General features: G+C 39.7%; 1 protein-coding gene across 1 annotated transcript; it reads right to left on the bottom strand.

The window, feature by feature from the left end:
• Positions 1-200: 200 nt before the first annotated feature.
• CCDC179 (coiled-coil domain containing 179) lies at positions 201-13,773 on the bottom strand. Its single transcript, XM_045165813.1, has 4 exons — positions 13,506-13,773; positions 12,863-12,907; positions 9,842-9,946; positions 201-399 (listed from the first exon to the last, which is right to left on the bottom strand). Exons 1-4 carry the CDS (start codon positions 13,548-13,550, stop codon positions 391-393), a joined length of 204 nt encoding a protein of 67 aa, XP_045021748.1. The 5' UTR covers positions 13,551-13,773; the 3' UTR covers positions 201-390.
• Positions 13,774-14,061: the final 288 nt, after the last annotated feature.

The following is a 14,061-nucleotide window of genomic DNA, read 5'->3' as shown; positions in this document are numbered from 1 at the left end:
ATTTTAAACATCTTGTTTAAACACAAGTCATTATAAATATACAGGAGAGGAAATGTATTTTCCCCTATTATTAAAGCATAATGCTAAATCTCTAAATAAGTTGTAAATCCAGTTGCAAAAACGTAAGTATGAATACATCACTTACAAAAGCATATGCATATTATTATTTGTTGAAAAGAAGCACTCTCAAATTACCAAAGTGGTAGTAAGATATCGTATTTAATAAAATTCTAGACCCTGTAGCTTAGGTGTTAAATGGTTGCACTGTGTTTATTTTGCTTAACTGGAAGAGCACTCTCTTTACTTTTTCGAATGACATCACATCACAAAATGCCACTTGATGTTAGAAATCTGTGGTCCGGCATGATTTCTTCCACACAGACTTCAACTTTATGTCCACTAGAAGAGATTAAAATACACAGAGAAAAATAAATTCAGTCAAAACGTACAAAACAAAGATTTATACAAACTATAAATTCTCTTGGAAAAGTCTTAAAAGACTTTCTTACAAAAAATAATTGTATAAAGAATTAGAAATAATATTCTAAATTAAAACAGTCACATAGAAGCCAGATATGAGTTATGATAATAGCAAACTATTATCAAATAAATCACATGCAATGTGTGCTGTGCTAGGTCGTGTCAGTCATGCCCAACTCTGTGCGACCCCATGGACTGTGGCCCACCAGGCTCCTCTGTCCCTGGAATTCTCTAGGCAAGAACACTGGAGTGCGTTGCCATGCCCTCCTCCAGGGGATCTTCCTGACCCAGGGATCGAACCTGCGTCTCTTAAGTCTCCTGCATTGGCAGGCAGGTTCTTTATCACTGGTGACACCTGGGAAGCCCCAAATAAATCATATCTGGATAAATATGATATAAACATTTTTTTCTATAAGTCAAGCAACAAATGCTATAAATAGAAAAAAACTGTAAAAACCAAAAATAACAATTTAGAGAGAGGGCAGAGGAATTTCTGAATATAATGGATGTGACAGAGATGTTAAACAAGGATTTTTCTTTCCAAGTTTTATGGTCTGTGATTGACTGAAAAAGTATATTAATTTACCTGTTGAGTGTTTTAAGTCTTGAAATGTCCCAAAATGAAGTGAATAAGAGTGACAAATAAGTGGAAATGGAAAGCTTATGTATACCATTATCAGCAGGAATTTAATCTTAATACTTCAGGATAATTTTAATATGTATGAATATTATAATTAATGATATAATTAGAAGATAAGTTTTGTTACAGAGATAAAAAGACAAAAAATTTTTTCAAACATTTTCCAATTGGATGCTCTGGTGTCATCATGCATCTTCTGTTCTACTGGGCACAATCCGTGTTTACGTAAAGCACTTATATGTATGGACTCAGGCCTTTATTTTCATCTCAAATCATTTAAGTTGTACAAATACTGTTGATATACTTTTTTCTGAGGCCAAAGATTAAGTAGAAAGAAAAAGAGAAGAGAAGATGGTATTAGTAGGGGTTCTGCTTATAAGACAACAATTTGCAAAAGATAAAGGAGAAGAAAAAGTGAAAAATGATATGCTCAGTTGGTAAAGAATCCACCTGCAATGCAGGAGACCCCAGTTCGATTCCTGGGTCAGGAAGATCTGCTGGAGAAGGGATAGGCCACCCACTCCAGGATTCTTGGGCCTCCCTTGTGGCTTAGCTGGTAAAGAATCCACCTGCAATGCAGGAGACCTGGGTTTGATCCCTGGGTTGGGAAGATCCCCTGGAGAAGGGAAAGGCTACCCAGTCTAGTGTTCTTGCCTGGTGAATCCCATGGACAATCCATGGGGTTGCAAAGAATTGGACACGACTGAGTGACTTTCACTTTTCAAAGCAGTATTATTCTGTACAGTCAGGTTTTGGTGCTAGTTTTCCATTCATTACAATTTTGCAATAATATCAGTAGAGAAATTGAGAATAAGCATTTGTGTTCATTTATAAAAATTGGAGACTGCTACAGCATTTTGATTGTATGTTACAAAGTGATCAGTCCACAGTGGTTTGGAAATTAAACCAAACAAAATTTTAGTGTATACTTTGGAACATTGAGCCCCCTCATGTTCTTTTTGCAGAAAAAGGAAACGTTGATAATGGCCTACTGCCGCCAAAAGAAAATAACTGGATGTTCTGAAGATAATTTCCGAAATTTTGTATTAAGGACAATGAATACTAAGTGCCAGATTGAACTCAGGCTTTTCATGGATCATGCATTTTATTTTTTATATTTGTATTTGTGAGAGATATCAGTTATCTCTGGAAGCTCTCTGGCTGGTAGGATAATTGATAAAGAACATTCTGCAGACATTTCTATAAGACACATCTGGCAGCTCAAGAAAGAAAAGGGAATTTTTTAACAGAAAGCCATAATGATTTGGAATTGAGGACAAGTCACAAAAAGAGGAAACCAATGGCACGAGACATCTGCACTGGAAAAGGGATTGGAAAGGTTAACCAAACTAATTGTATGAAAATGAATCAAGAGTTAAAGGGCTCAGAAGTCATGCCCTGTAGCAATGTGGTCTCAGGAATCATTGCTCCCTTCTCCCCCACATCCCACATCCTTAACCTTTGCTATGGAATAACTGCAGATGTGAAGAGATGACTCCTGGGAAAAGACCTTGATGCTAGGAAAGACTGATGGCAAAGGAGAAGAGGGAGGCAGAGGATGAGATGGTTAGGTAGCCATCACTCACTCAATGGACATGAATCTGAGCAAACTCAGGAGACAGTGAATAACAGGGAAGACTGGCATACTGCAGTCCATGGGGTCTCACAGAGACACGACTGAGTGACTGAATAACAACAAAGGTATGTTGTGCAAGCATATTTTAATGCATATCAGAGAGATCATGACCATGGGGATGGGATTACAAACACAGGTATATCAGCAAGAGAGGAGCTAAGTAGATATTTAAGACAGTGGGGTAACTATATAAAGTTGCATATCTTGGGATCCCATGTGGCAATACATAAACTCCCATGACTATGGAAATACAAAGGAAAGCAAAGCTAATGGGCTGAATTTATATTCATAATATGCATTTACTCGAAAAACTAGGAAGAGGATGAGTTTTCAGGAGGATCAGCCTGAAAAGGAAATGAAGGTATTTTCTTTCACACTAATTGTGCTCAGTTGGTCTGACTCTGTGACCTTGTGGACTGTAGCCAAGCCAAGCTCCTCTGTCTATGGCTTTCCCAGGCAAGAATACTGGAGTGGGTTGCCATTTCCTTCTCCAGGGGATCTTCCTGACACAGGGATGGAACCTGCATCTCCTTCATTGGCAGGCAGATTGCTTACCACTGAGCCACCTGAGAAGTCCTTTTTCCCACTAATAGAACCTCAATTCTCTAGGGCAGAAAGAAAGCAACTTCAATTTTTCTTTTTTTTTTTGCCACTTTAGACTTTCTTGCAGCTAAGGGTGGCCAGTTTTGATCAAGGAAAAATAAGTGGGAGTTTCCAGTCTGACATGTACAGAGTTTGGAAATCATCACTCACATTCTCATAACCAGAAAAATGCTGAACACACTGAAAATCAACAACTTTTCTTAGATCAGTCAGAGAACTGAGGTCCCAGGGTGAACTGCTCTGCTGACACCATACTGGAAGGAACACTTAAACTTTAACGGATAAGTTGCTGTGGCTGAGTATGGATTAGCTTGAAAGTTAAAAAACTCAGGTTGGTGGGGAGTCTTAAGGAGGCCCTCTTAGGGAAGCCTTCATATTTCACTGAGTGAAGATCAGAACTTTAGTTGGGTATTTTCCATACCTTATGTAGAAGGGTCTGGATTTGGGCATTTCCCCAGGTCAACTAGAGTTTGATAAAAGCTAAATTAGATAAAAGGTAAATTAGATCCTGATAAATCAGTTCCCTTGAGTATGCCCTGTTAGGAGAACAAAGAGCCCTAAGTATTTCAAAATGGCAGTTTCCCCCTTCCACTCTGGAAGAAAAGAGATTTTTCCCTGATCTTCTATTATGTGATCATATCACTAGATGCAGAATGAGCATTTGACAAAATCCAACACCCCTTTATGATTAAAAAAAAAAAAACCAGCAAAGTAGGAATAGAGAGGGATTGTCTCAAACTTAAGAAAGAACATTTATAAAACACCTACAGCTAACCTCATATTTAATGATGAGTAACTAGATGTTTTCCAGCTAAGATCAGGAACTCGGATGAAAAAAAATTATCAAAGATGACCTAAATAAATCTGATAAACAAGGCTCATTTATAAAAAGACTCAATATTATTAAGATGTCAGTTTTTCCCAAAGAGATCTACAGATCTAGCACAATACAATCAAAATTACAGCAAGTTACTTTGTGTATTTTAATAAACTGTTTCTAAGTTTTATATGAATAAACAAAAAGACCAAGGATTACTGACACAACACTGAAGGAGAAGAACAAAGTTAGAAGGCTGACACTTATGTTATTGATGTTACTAATCTAACTCCAGGATTTACTATAAAGCTACAGTAATCAAGAGTGTGGAATTGGCAAAAGAACAGATAAATACTCTATTTAATGGAACAGAATAGATAGCCCAGAAATAGACCCACACAGATACAAATAGCCAACAGGACTTTGACAAAGGAGCAAAGGCAATACAATATAGATAGGATAGCTTGATCAGGAAATGGTGCTGTAAAAATCAGAATGACAGCCACATGCAAAAAAAAAAAAAAAAAAGTCAGTTTATACCTTTCATTGAAAGGAACTCAAAATGTAGCATAGACCTAATGTAAAGTATAAAATTATAAAAATTCTAGAAAATAACACAGGAGAAATGCTATAAGACCTTGGATTTCACAATGAGTTTTTAGATACACTAAAAGCATGATCCATGAAAGAAATAATTGATAAGGTTCATTAAAATTAAAAACTTCGGCTCTGGGAAAATACTACTAAAAAATGAAAACACAAAGGACAGATTGGGAGAAAATATTTGCAAAATACATATGAAAAGCTGGCATCCAAAATACACAAATGGCTCAAAACACAACTATAAAAAATAAACAATTAAAAAGTGGGCAAAATGCCTGAATAGACACCTTATCAAAGAAGTTATACAGTTGGCAGATAAACATATAAAATGATTGTCAACATGCTGAGTCGCTGAGTCATGTTTGACTCTTTTTGACCCCATGGACTGTAGCCCACCAGGCTCCTCTGTCCATGGGGAGGATCTCCAGGCAAGGATACTGGAGTGGTTTGCCATGCCCTCCTCCAAGGGATCTTCCCAACTCAGGGGTTGAATCCAGGTATCCCACATTGCAGGTGGATTCTGAGCCACCATGGAATTGCAAATTAAAATAATGAAATATCACTACACAACTATCTACATGGCTAAAATCTGCAAACACTGATGACATCAAATGTGGGCAACGGTGAGGAGCAACAGAGAACTGTTATTCATTGCTGCTGCTGCTGCTGCTAAGTTGCTTCACTCGTGTCTGACTCTGTGACCCCATAGACGGCAGCCCACCAGGCTCCCCAGTCCCTGGGATTCTCCAGGCAAGAACACTGGAGTGGGTTGCCATTTCCTTCTCCAATTCAGGAAAGCGAAAAGTGAAAGTGAAGTCGCTCAGTCATGTCCGACTCTTGGAAGACAGTTTTGCCAGTTTTTTTTTATTTTTCCCCCTCAAAGCTAAACACAGTTTTACCATATGATCCAGCAATTGTGTTTCTAGGTATTTCATGTAAAAAAATTTTACACATTTTTTATGTGTAAAAAAAAATTTTCCCATGAATGTTTAAAGCAATTTTATTGATGATTGCTAAAACTGCAAGTGCCCACGATGTTTTTCAGTAGGTGAATGGATCCATGCAATGGGTAAAGAGAAATGACTTATCAAATCATGAAAAGATATGAAGGAAACTTAAGTGTCTATTACTAAGTAAAAGAAATCAGTATGAAAGATTGCATACTCTATGATTCCAACCATATGACATTCTGGAAAAAGGCAAAACTATAGAGATAGCAAAAATATCAGTGATTGCCAGGAGTTTGAGACAGGAGAGGGAAGAAGGAAAGGAAGGCAATGGCACCCCACTCCAGTACTCTTGCCTGGAAAATCCCATAGACGGAGGAGACTGGTAGGCTGCAATCCATGGGGTCGCTAAGAGTCGGACATGACTGAGCGACTTCACTTTCACTTTTCACTTTCGTGCATTGCAGAAGGAAATGGCAACCCACTCCAGTGTTCTTGCCTGGAGAATCCCAGGGACGGGGGAGCCTGGTGGGCTGCCGTCTATGGGGTCACACAGAGTCTGACATGACTGAAGTGACTTAGCATAGCATAGCATATTGCACAGGAGATTTTTAGGGCAGTGAAAACTCCTGTATGATAGTGTAATGGTGAATAAAAGACGTGTGTGTGTGTGTGTGTTTGTGTATGTTTGTATGTGTGGGGTGCCTATCAGCTTTTTTGAAGTATAGTTGACATGCAATAAATCTCAAATCTTTATTTGAAGTGTATACTTTAAAACGTTTTGACATGCATACACCCACAAAACCATCACCTCAACCAAGATTTTATATATATATATATATATATATATATATATATATATATGAAATTAAAAGACACTTACTCCTTGGAAGAAAAGTTATGACCAACATAGATAGCATATTGAAAAGCAGACACATTACTTTGTCAACAAAGATCCATTTAGTCAAGGCTATGGTTTTTCCAGTGGTCACATATGGATGTGAGATTTCGACTGTGAAGAAAGCTGAGCGCTGAAGAATTGATGCTTGTGAACCGTGGTGTTGGAGAAGACTCTTGAGAGTCCCTTGGACTGCAAGGAGATCCAACCAGTCCATTCTGAAGGAGATCGGCCCTGGGATTTCTTTGGAAGAAATGATGCTAAAGCTGAAACTCCAATACTTTGGCCACCTCATGTGAAGAGTTGACTCATTGGAAAAGACTCTGATGCTGGGAGGGATTGGGGGCAGGAAGAAAAGGGAACGACAGAGGATGAGATGGCTGCATGGCATCACCAACTCGATGGACATGAGTTTGAGTGAACTCCAGGAGTTGGTGATGGACAGGGAGACCTGGCGTGCTGCAATTCATGGGGTCGCAAAGAGTCGAACACGACTGAGCGACTGAACTGAACTGACTGATGTACATATACAGCAGTTACTCTCCTGATCAACAAGAACTAATTCAACAGGTGTATACTTTTTCCCTTTGTCCTGTATCCTCTTCTTTCAGAATGCGGATGCAATCTCTACTTATTGTAGAAGCTTTTTTTGAGACCATGAGAGTAAAAGTCATGTGAAAATGTGAACGATAAAAAAGACGGAAGGAGCCTGAAACTTCTTTGGTGGTTTTAAAAATCACCATATCAATCCTAGACTGCCTAGATCAGGAGTTCTCCTTTGGAGGAAAAAGTACTATTTGTTTAAACCATGGCAGTTGAGTTTCTTTTAGAAGGAGCTGAAGTTACAAATTTATATCTAACAATGCTATTCATTAGTGAGGTTTATTTTCTTTGAAAAAGAAAACCAACAGGAAAAAAAATCTTAATGATCAGAAATATAACCTACCTCAAATATATCTACAATGAAATCTGATCCCAGAGATTGCCTGAATAAGGTCAGGGCTCACTACTAAGGCAAAAGAGGAATGGATGAGGAAATTTGGGGGTTTTCACCCTAAATATTCTGCCTAAGATGGGAAGTAATAGTTTTCTTCAAATATCTAAAGGACTTTCCAGTGGAAGGAAAGTCATTGGATTTATGACTGTTTGCAGATGACACCACCCTTATGGCAGAAAGTGAAGAGGAACTAAAAAGCCTCTTGATGAAAGTGAAAGAGGAGAGTGAAAAAGTTGGCTTAAAGCTCAACGTTCAGAAAATGAAGATCATGGCATCTGGTCCCATCACTTCATGGCAAATAGATGGGGAAACAGTGGAAACAGTGTCAGACTTTATTTTCTGGGGCTCCAAAATCACTGCAGATGGTGACTGCAGCTATGAAATTAAAAGACGATTTCTGGACATGGAACAACAGACTGGTTCCAAATAGGAAAAGGAGTTCGTCAAGGCTGTATATTGTCACCCTGCTTATTTAACTTACATGCAGAGTACATCATGAGAAATGCTGGACTGGAAGAAACACAAGCTGGAATCAAGATTGCTGGGAGAAATATCAATAACCTCAGCTATGCAGATGACACAACCCTTATGGCAGAAAGTGAAGAGGAACCCAAAAGCCTCTTGATGAAAGTGAAAGTGGAGAGTGAAAAAGTTGGCTTAAAACTCAACATTCAGAAAACGAAGATCATGGCATCCGGTCCCACCACTTCATGGGAAATCGATGGGGAAACAGTGGAAACAGTGTCAGACTTTATTTTTCTGGGCTCCAAAGTCACTACAGATGGTGACTGCAGCCATGAACTTAAAAGATGCTTACTCCTTGGAAGGAAAGTTACGACCAATCTAGATAGCATATTCAAAAGCAGAGACGTTACTTTGCCAACAAAGGTCTGTCTAGTCAAGGCTATGGTTTTTCCTGTGGTCATGTATGGATGTTAGATTTGGACTGTGAAGAAGGCTGAGCGCCGAAGAATTGATGCTTTTGAACTGTGGTGTTGAAGAAGACTCTTGAGAGTTCCTTGGACCGCAAGGAGATCCAAGCAGTCCATTCTGAAGGAGATCGGCCCTGGGATTTCTTTGGAAGGAATGATGCTAAAGCTGAAACTCCAGTACTGTGGCCACCTCATGAGAAGAGTTGACTCATTGTAAAGGATTCTGATGCTGGGAGAGATTGGGAGCAGGAGAAGAAGGGGACAACAGAGGATGAGATGGCTGGATGGCATCACTGACTCGATGGATGTGAGTCTGAGTGAACTCCAGGAGTTGGTGATGGACAGGGAGGCCTGGCGTGCTGCGATTCATGGGGTTGCAAAGAGTCGGACATGACTGAGTGACTGAACTGAACTGATTAGGTATACAATTGGTACTACATGTAAAAAGCTCATGGAGGCAATATAAAGTGTTACATGGAAGAACTTTCATTTTTTAAAAGATTTTTTAAAAAATGTGGACCATTTTAAAAGTCTTTCTTGAACTTGTTACAATATTCCTTCTACTGTTTATGTTCTGGATTTTTGGCCATGAGGCATGTGGGATCTCAGCTCCCTGACCAGGGATTGAACCTGCAGCCCCTGTGTTGGAAGGCTATGTCTTAACCACTGGACCATCAGATAAGTCCCTGGAAGAACTTTCAAATGTATATCAAAGGTATGAAGAAAGATGGAATAAGCTGTGGTTGGTGTAGAGTTTTCTGATGTTACAAGTGCTCAAGTCTAGATTGAAAAACTATTTGGCAGGAGATTTTGTGACTTATTCTGCAAATAATATAATCAAGAAGATTTAAGTGGATAACTTTGTGCAGTTAATAATACATGCAAAGGAATTCAGAACATCAAGGTTTCAAAGATCACACTCTTTCCATTAGACCACATTATCTTCAAGAGACAACTACAAAGAAGACTTAAATAACAGATGAGAATTTGATTAGAGGAGTTTTGGGGGTTTTCACCCTAAAAAATCTGCCTAAGACGGGAGGTAATAGTTTTATTCAAATATCTAAAGGACTTTCCAGTGGAAGGAAAGTCATTGGATTTATGACTGGTTATTAGGCATACAATTGGTACTACATGTAAAAAGCTCATGGAGGCTCAACTGCAGCCAGACTACAGTACCAATTTCTCAAAGGAAAGGGGAAAAACAAAATTTAGAGTGTTATATAAATGAAAAAAATGATGATGTGTTTTGCATTTAAGGATCTGTTAATTTCAATGGCGCACTTACTAGGAGTCCAGGTTCTGGAACAGGCGCAGGCCTTGAAAACCGTTTATTAAATTTCCTCTTCTGTTTCCATAGGTTTCTCATATGCTCAATACGTTTAGCTGTGGACTTTAGGAAAAAATTAAAAGGAAAGAAAACTTTTACAGTATTAACAGAGCATGCCAACATTTTTGGTTTGTATTCACAAAAAAAGATAAACATAATCAGTGGATATGGCTTACACAGCTACATAGAAATAGGGGAAAAACTTTTGCAAATGTGTGGTTTATAGATGAAGAAAACACTTTGGAGCTTCAGTAGAGTTTTCAAACGAAACTCTTTATTTTGATTTCCATTTCACTAACTGGCACTATTAGACAGAAGGAAAGATATACCCATTTGAATGCAGAGTTCCAAAGAATAGCAAGGAGATAAGAAAGGCTTCCTCAGTGATCAATGCAAAGAAATAGAGGAAAACAATAGAATGGGAGACTAGAGATCTCTTCAAGAAAATTAGAGATACCAAGGGAACATTTCATACAAAGATGGGCTCGATAAAGGACATAAATGGTATGGACCTAACAGAAGCAGAAGATATTAAGAAGAGGTGGCAGGAATACACAGAAGAACTGTACAAAAAAGATCTTCACGACCCAGAAAATCATGATGGTGTGATCACTCACCTAGAGCCAGACATCCTGGAATGTGAAGACAAGTGGGCCTTAAAAAGCATCACTATGAACAAAGCTAGTGGAGGTGATGGAACCAGAGATCAGATTGCCAACATCCACTGGATCATTGAAAAAGCAAGAGAGTTCCAGAAAAACATCTTCTGCTTTATTGACTACACCAAAGCCTTTGACCATGTGGATCACAACAAATGGTAGAAAACTCTGAAAGAGATGGGAGTATCAGACTACCTGACCTGCCTCCAAAGAAATCTGTATGCAGGTCAAGAAGCAACAGTTAAAACTGGACATGGAACAACAGACTGGTTCCAAATTGGGAAAGGAGTACGTCAAGGCTGCATATTGTCACTCTGCTTATTTAACTTATATGCAGAGTACATCATGAGAAATGCTGGGCTGGATGAAGCACAAGCTGGAATCAAGATTGCTGGGAGAAATATTTATAACCTCAGATATGCAGATGATACCACCCTTATGGCAGAAATCGAAGAACTAAAGAGCCTCTTGATGAAAGTGAAAGAGTAGAGTGAAAAAGTTGGCTTAAAACTCAACATTCAGAAAACTAAGATCATGGCATCTGGTCCAATCACTTCATGGCAATTAGATGGGGAAACAGTGGAAACAATGTGATACTTTATTTTGGGGGGCTCCAAAATCACTGCAAATGGTGACTGCAGCCATGAAATTAAAATACGCTTGCTTCTTGGAAGGAAAGCTATGATCAACCTAGAGAGCATATTAAAAAGCAGAGATGTTACTTTGCCAACAAAGTTCTGTCTAGTCACAGCTATGGTTTTTTTCAGTAGTCATGTATGCATGTGAGAGTTGGACTATAAAGAAAGCTGAGCACTGAAGAATTAATGCTTTTGAACTGTGGCGTGGGGGAAGACTCTTGAGAGTCCTTTGGACTGCAAGGAGATCAAACCAGTCAATCCTAAAGGGAAATCAGTCCTGAATATTCATTGGAAGGGCTGATGCTGAAGCTGAAACTCCAATATCTTGGCCACCTGATGCTAAGAACTGGCTCACTAGAAAAGACCCCAATGCTGGAAAAGACTGAAGGCAGAGGAGAAGGGGCTGACAGAGGATGAGATAGTTGGATGGCATCACTGACTTGATGGACATGAGTTTGAGTAAGTTCTGGGCATTGGTGATGGACAGGGAAGCCTGGCGTGCTGCAGTCTATGGGGTTGCAAAGAGTTGGACATGACTTAGAGACTGAACTGAACTGAACTGAGACAGATCTAAGACTCATGGATATATGTGTTTACTTTTATTTTAAAGGTAATGTTCATTTAAAAATCCCAAAGGGCTTTTCTTTATAGAAGTAAGAATACAAAATACATGCACATTCTTTAGTTCTCTTAAATGATGAACGTCACACAGAGTTTTATATCCCCATTGCATGGCTGTCATCTATAAGTAGCAGAGACCTCGGAGATGCAACTAGAATGCTTGGAAGATAAGGTAACAGAGTAGTAGGGTGGAAAAGACAGGAATAATAGGAACTTTTCCACTGCCAATGTGAAATTGGTACAATTGCTTTGAAAAACATATGGCATTATTTTTCATAACAATGGTAAGGTCCAATCCTTTTATTCTTGCCCAAATAATCAAGATAAACCCTTGATTATGAGGAGGGGGGTGGGAAAGCATGTACTCTAAAGTTCACAGTAGCACTGGTCATCATTGGAAAATTTGGAAACAACCCAATATTCATCAACAGGAGAAAGGATCAATGAACTGTTATATGTGCCACAATGAATATTAATAGCAGTGAAAACAAAGGAATTATAACTATATACCACATTATGAGCAAATCTTTGAAAACAATATCAAGAAGAAAGGATAAATCATACAATGAATTTTGTGTGATTCTATGCTTATGAAGTTCAAAACCAAGAAGACAATATACTTTTAAGAGCATTAAAGGAAAAGATTAGATTGATAAAAATAAAATTCAAGGTAGTGGTTACCTCTGGGAGAGATGCTAGGCTCAGGTTGAGCACAGAAGCAGCCTCTAGACGAGTTCAAGGATACCCATATGTTTTCTTAAATTGGAGGTATATTTTATAATTTCATATGCTGTGTATATATATATATATATATATATATATATATATACACCCTGTCCACATACAAAATGTTACATTAAAAAAAGGAGAAAAATATACCATTTAGGTTATCCTAGTTAAGACTCATTCTGATACTAGTCACAAGATCCCAGAGTCTCAACAAAGATAACACAGAAGGGTCTAGCTAGTAAAATTTCTGTCCTATTAGGGATCAGCACACAGAAAGGAACGTGATAAAGTCACATGTTTGAAATAACCAGGATTATTTATTTAAATATTACCTGCCTTTCAGTGACTTCTGCAGGATGCCGCCAGCTCGAGCTTTCCTACGTAACATGTAAGATTAAAAAAATTTTTAAAAAGGGCATGAACAAAGGAAAAATTCAGTTATTATGATAGGAAGCCTGTGCTACTATTTTCTGTTTATGTAATAGATGCCTACTATCTCAACTGCAAGAGGCAGGATCAGAATAAGAATAGCAAAGTGAACACTGGGTGGAAGATGAGATTGTATTATGAGAAAAAGAAAAAAAAAACATCTATGAACCACACTACCGGGACTACTGAGATTTATTCTGGAAGGAGAGGGTGTACAAGAAAAACCAAACAAGCATGTTTCAGTTGGTACTGAACATTGCCACGCTGGGTCAGTGTCATTCAACCAACAGAAGACAGTACGTGCTTGGCCCCGGAAGGCAGGAGGCGGGGCTTTTCCACCTCCCTGTAGGTCCTGTAGCCCAGGATCCAGTGGGCCTTCTCCCACTACCACCCCTCCCAACTCCCCGCTGGATTTCCCAACCCCAAACCACCAGTCGTCTTGCAAGGGCAAGCAGCGCGAGGGGCCAAGGCAGCCTCCGAGAAGGGGGAGGGCAGGCGCAGAGCCCAGGGCTGCAGAGGCGGCGCTGAGGGCTTGGGAGGACTCACGGGGTTGACTTGGACAGAGTCGTCCTCCCTACAGCACAGGCACATGCTGCAGAGCCTTGCAGCGCCGCAGCACCCACCGCCGGCCCCCCGTCCCAGTCCTCAGAGGGGCGCCCCCGGTGGCCCCCTGTGGCCCCCGCGAGCCCCGCCCTGTTCCATCACAATCCTCTTTATTCTACCCGCTGGGGGCCCGCCCTTTCCCTTAGCGGTCTTCCAATCGCAGTGCAAGGAAGCTGAAGTCAGTAGCTCACCCGAGATGGGCTAGCCTTCCGGTTCCTTTGCTTTGACATCCTTTGCGTAACACCCTCCGGTTTTCCATCTTTTCCAGACCTCATCGCTCTACTCTTGCCTCCAGGGAGTTCCCCTCCCTTCTTAACACATCTAGCTTATATTCCATGGTCCCTGGGTTCAGCCTCAGGGTTTCTTAGTTCCGTCACCTCATGATTCTTCTGTCACAGCTTCCCGTTGGATACATCCAAGTACTTGTCTTCTCCTGGTCAGTACCCAGGCAGAAGGGAGAAAACTTGAAGACAGCTGCAATGCACATTCACTGTCTCTG

Source organism: Bubalus bubalis, chromosome 5, assembly GCF_019923935.1.
Source record: "Bubalus bubalis isolate 160015118507 breed Murrah chromosome 5, NDDB_SH_1, whole genome shotgun sequence".
Lineage (NCBI taxonomy): Eukaryota > Metazoa > Chordata > Mammalia > Artiodactyla > Bovidae > Bubalus > Bubalus bubalis.
Note: the sequence above shows the minus strand (reverse complement) of the source record. Positions and strands in the feature narration are given on the sequence as shown.

What these genes read in the sequence shown, in the direction of transcription:
- CCDC179 (XM_045165813.1), bottom strand. Translation starts at nt 13,550, where the DNA reads ATGTGCCTGTGCTGTAGGGAGGACGACTCTGTCCAAGTCAACCCC. An exon ending in ACTCTGTCCAAGTCAACCCC is followed by an intron (nt 12,908 to 13,505) that starts GTGAGTCCTCCC and finishes CATGTTACGTAG; the next exon opens with GAAAGCTCGAGCTGGCGGCA. An exon ending in CAGAAGTCACTGAAAGGCAG is followed by an intron (nt 9,947 to 12,862) that starts GTAATATTTAAA and finishes TTTTTCCTAAAG; the next exon opens with TCCACAGCTAAACGTATTGA.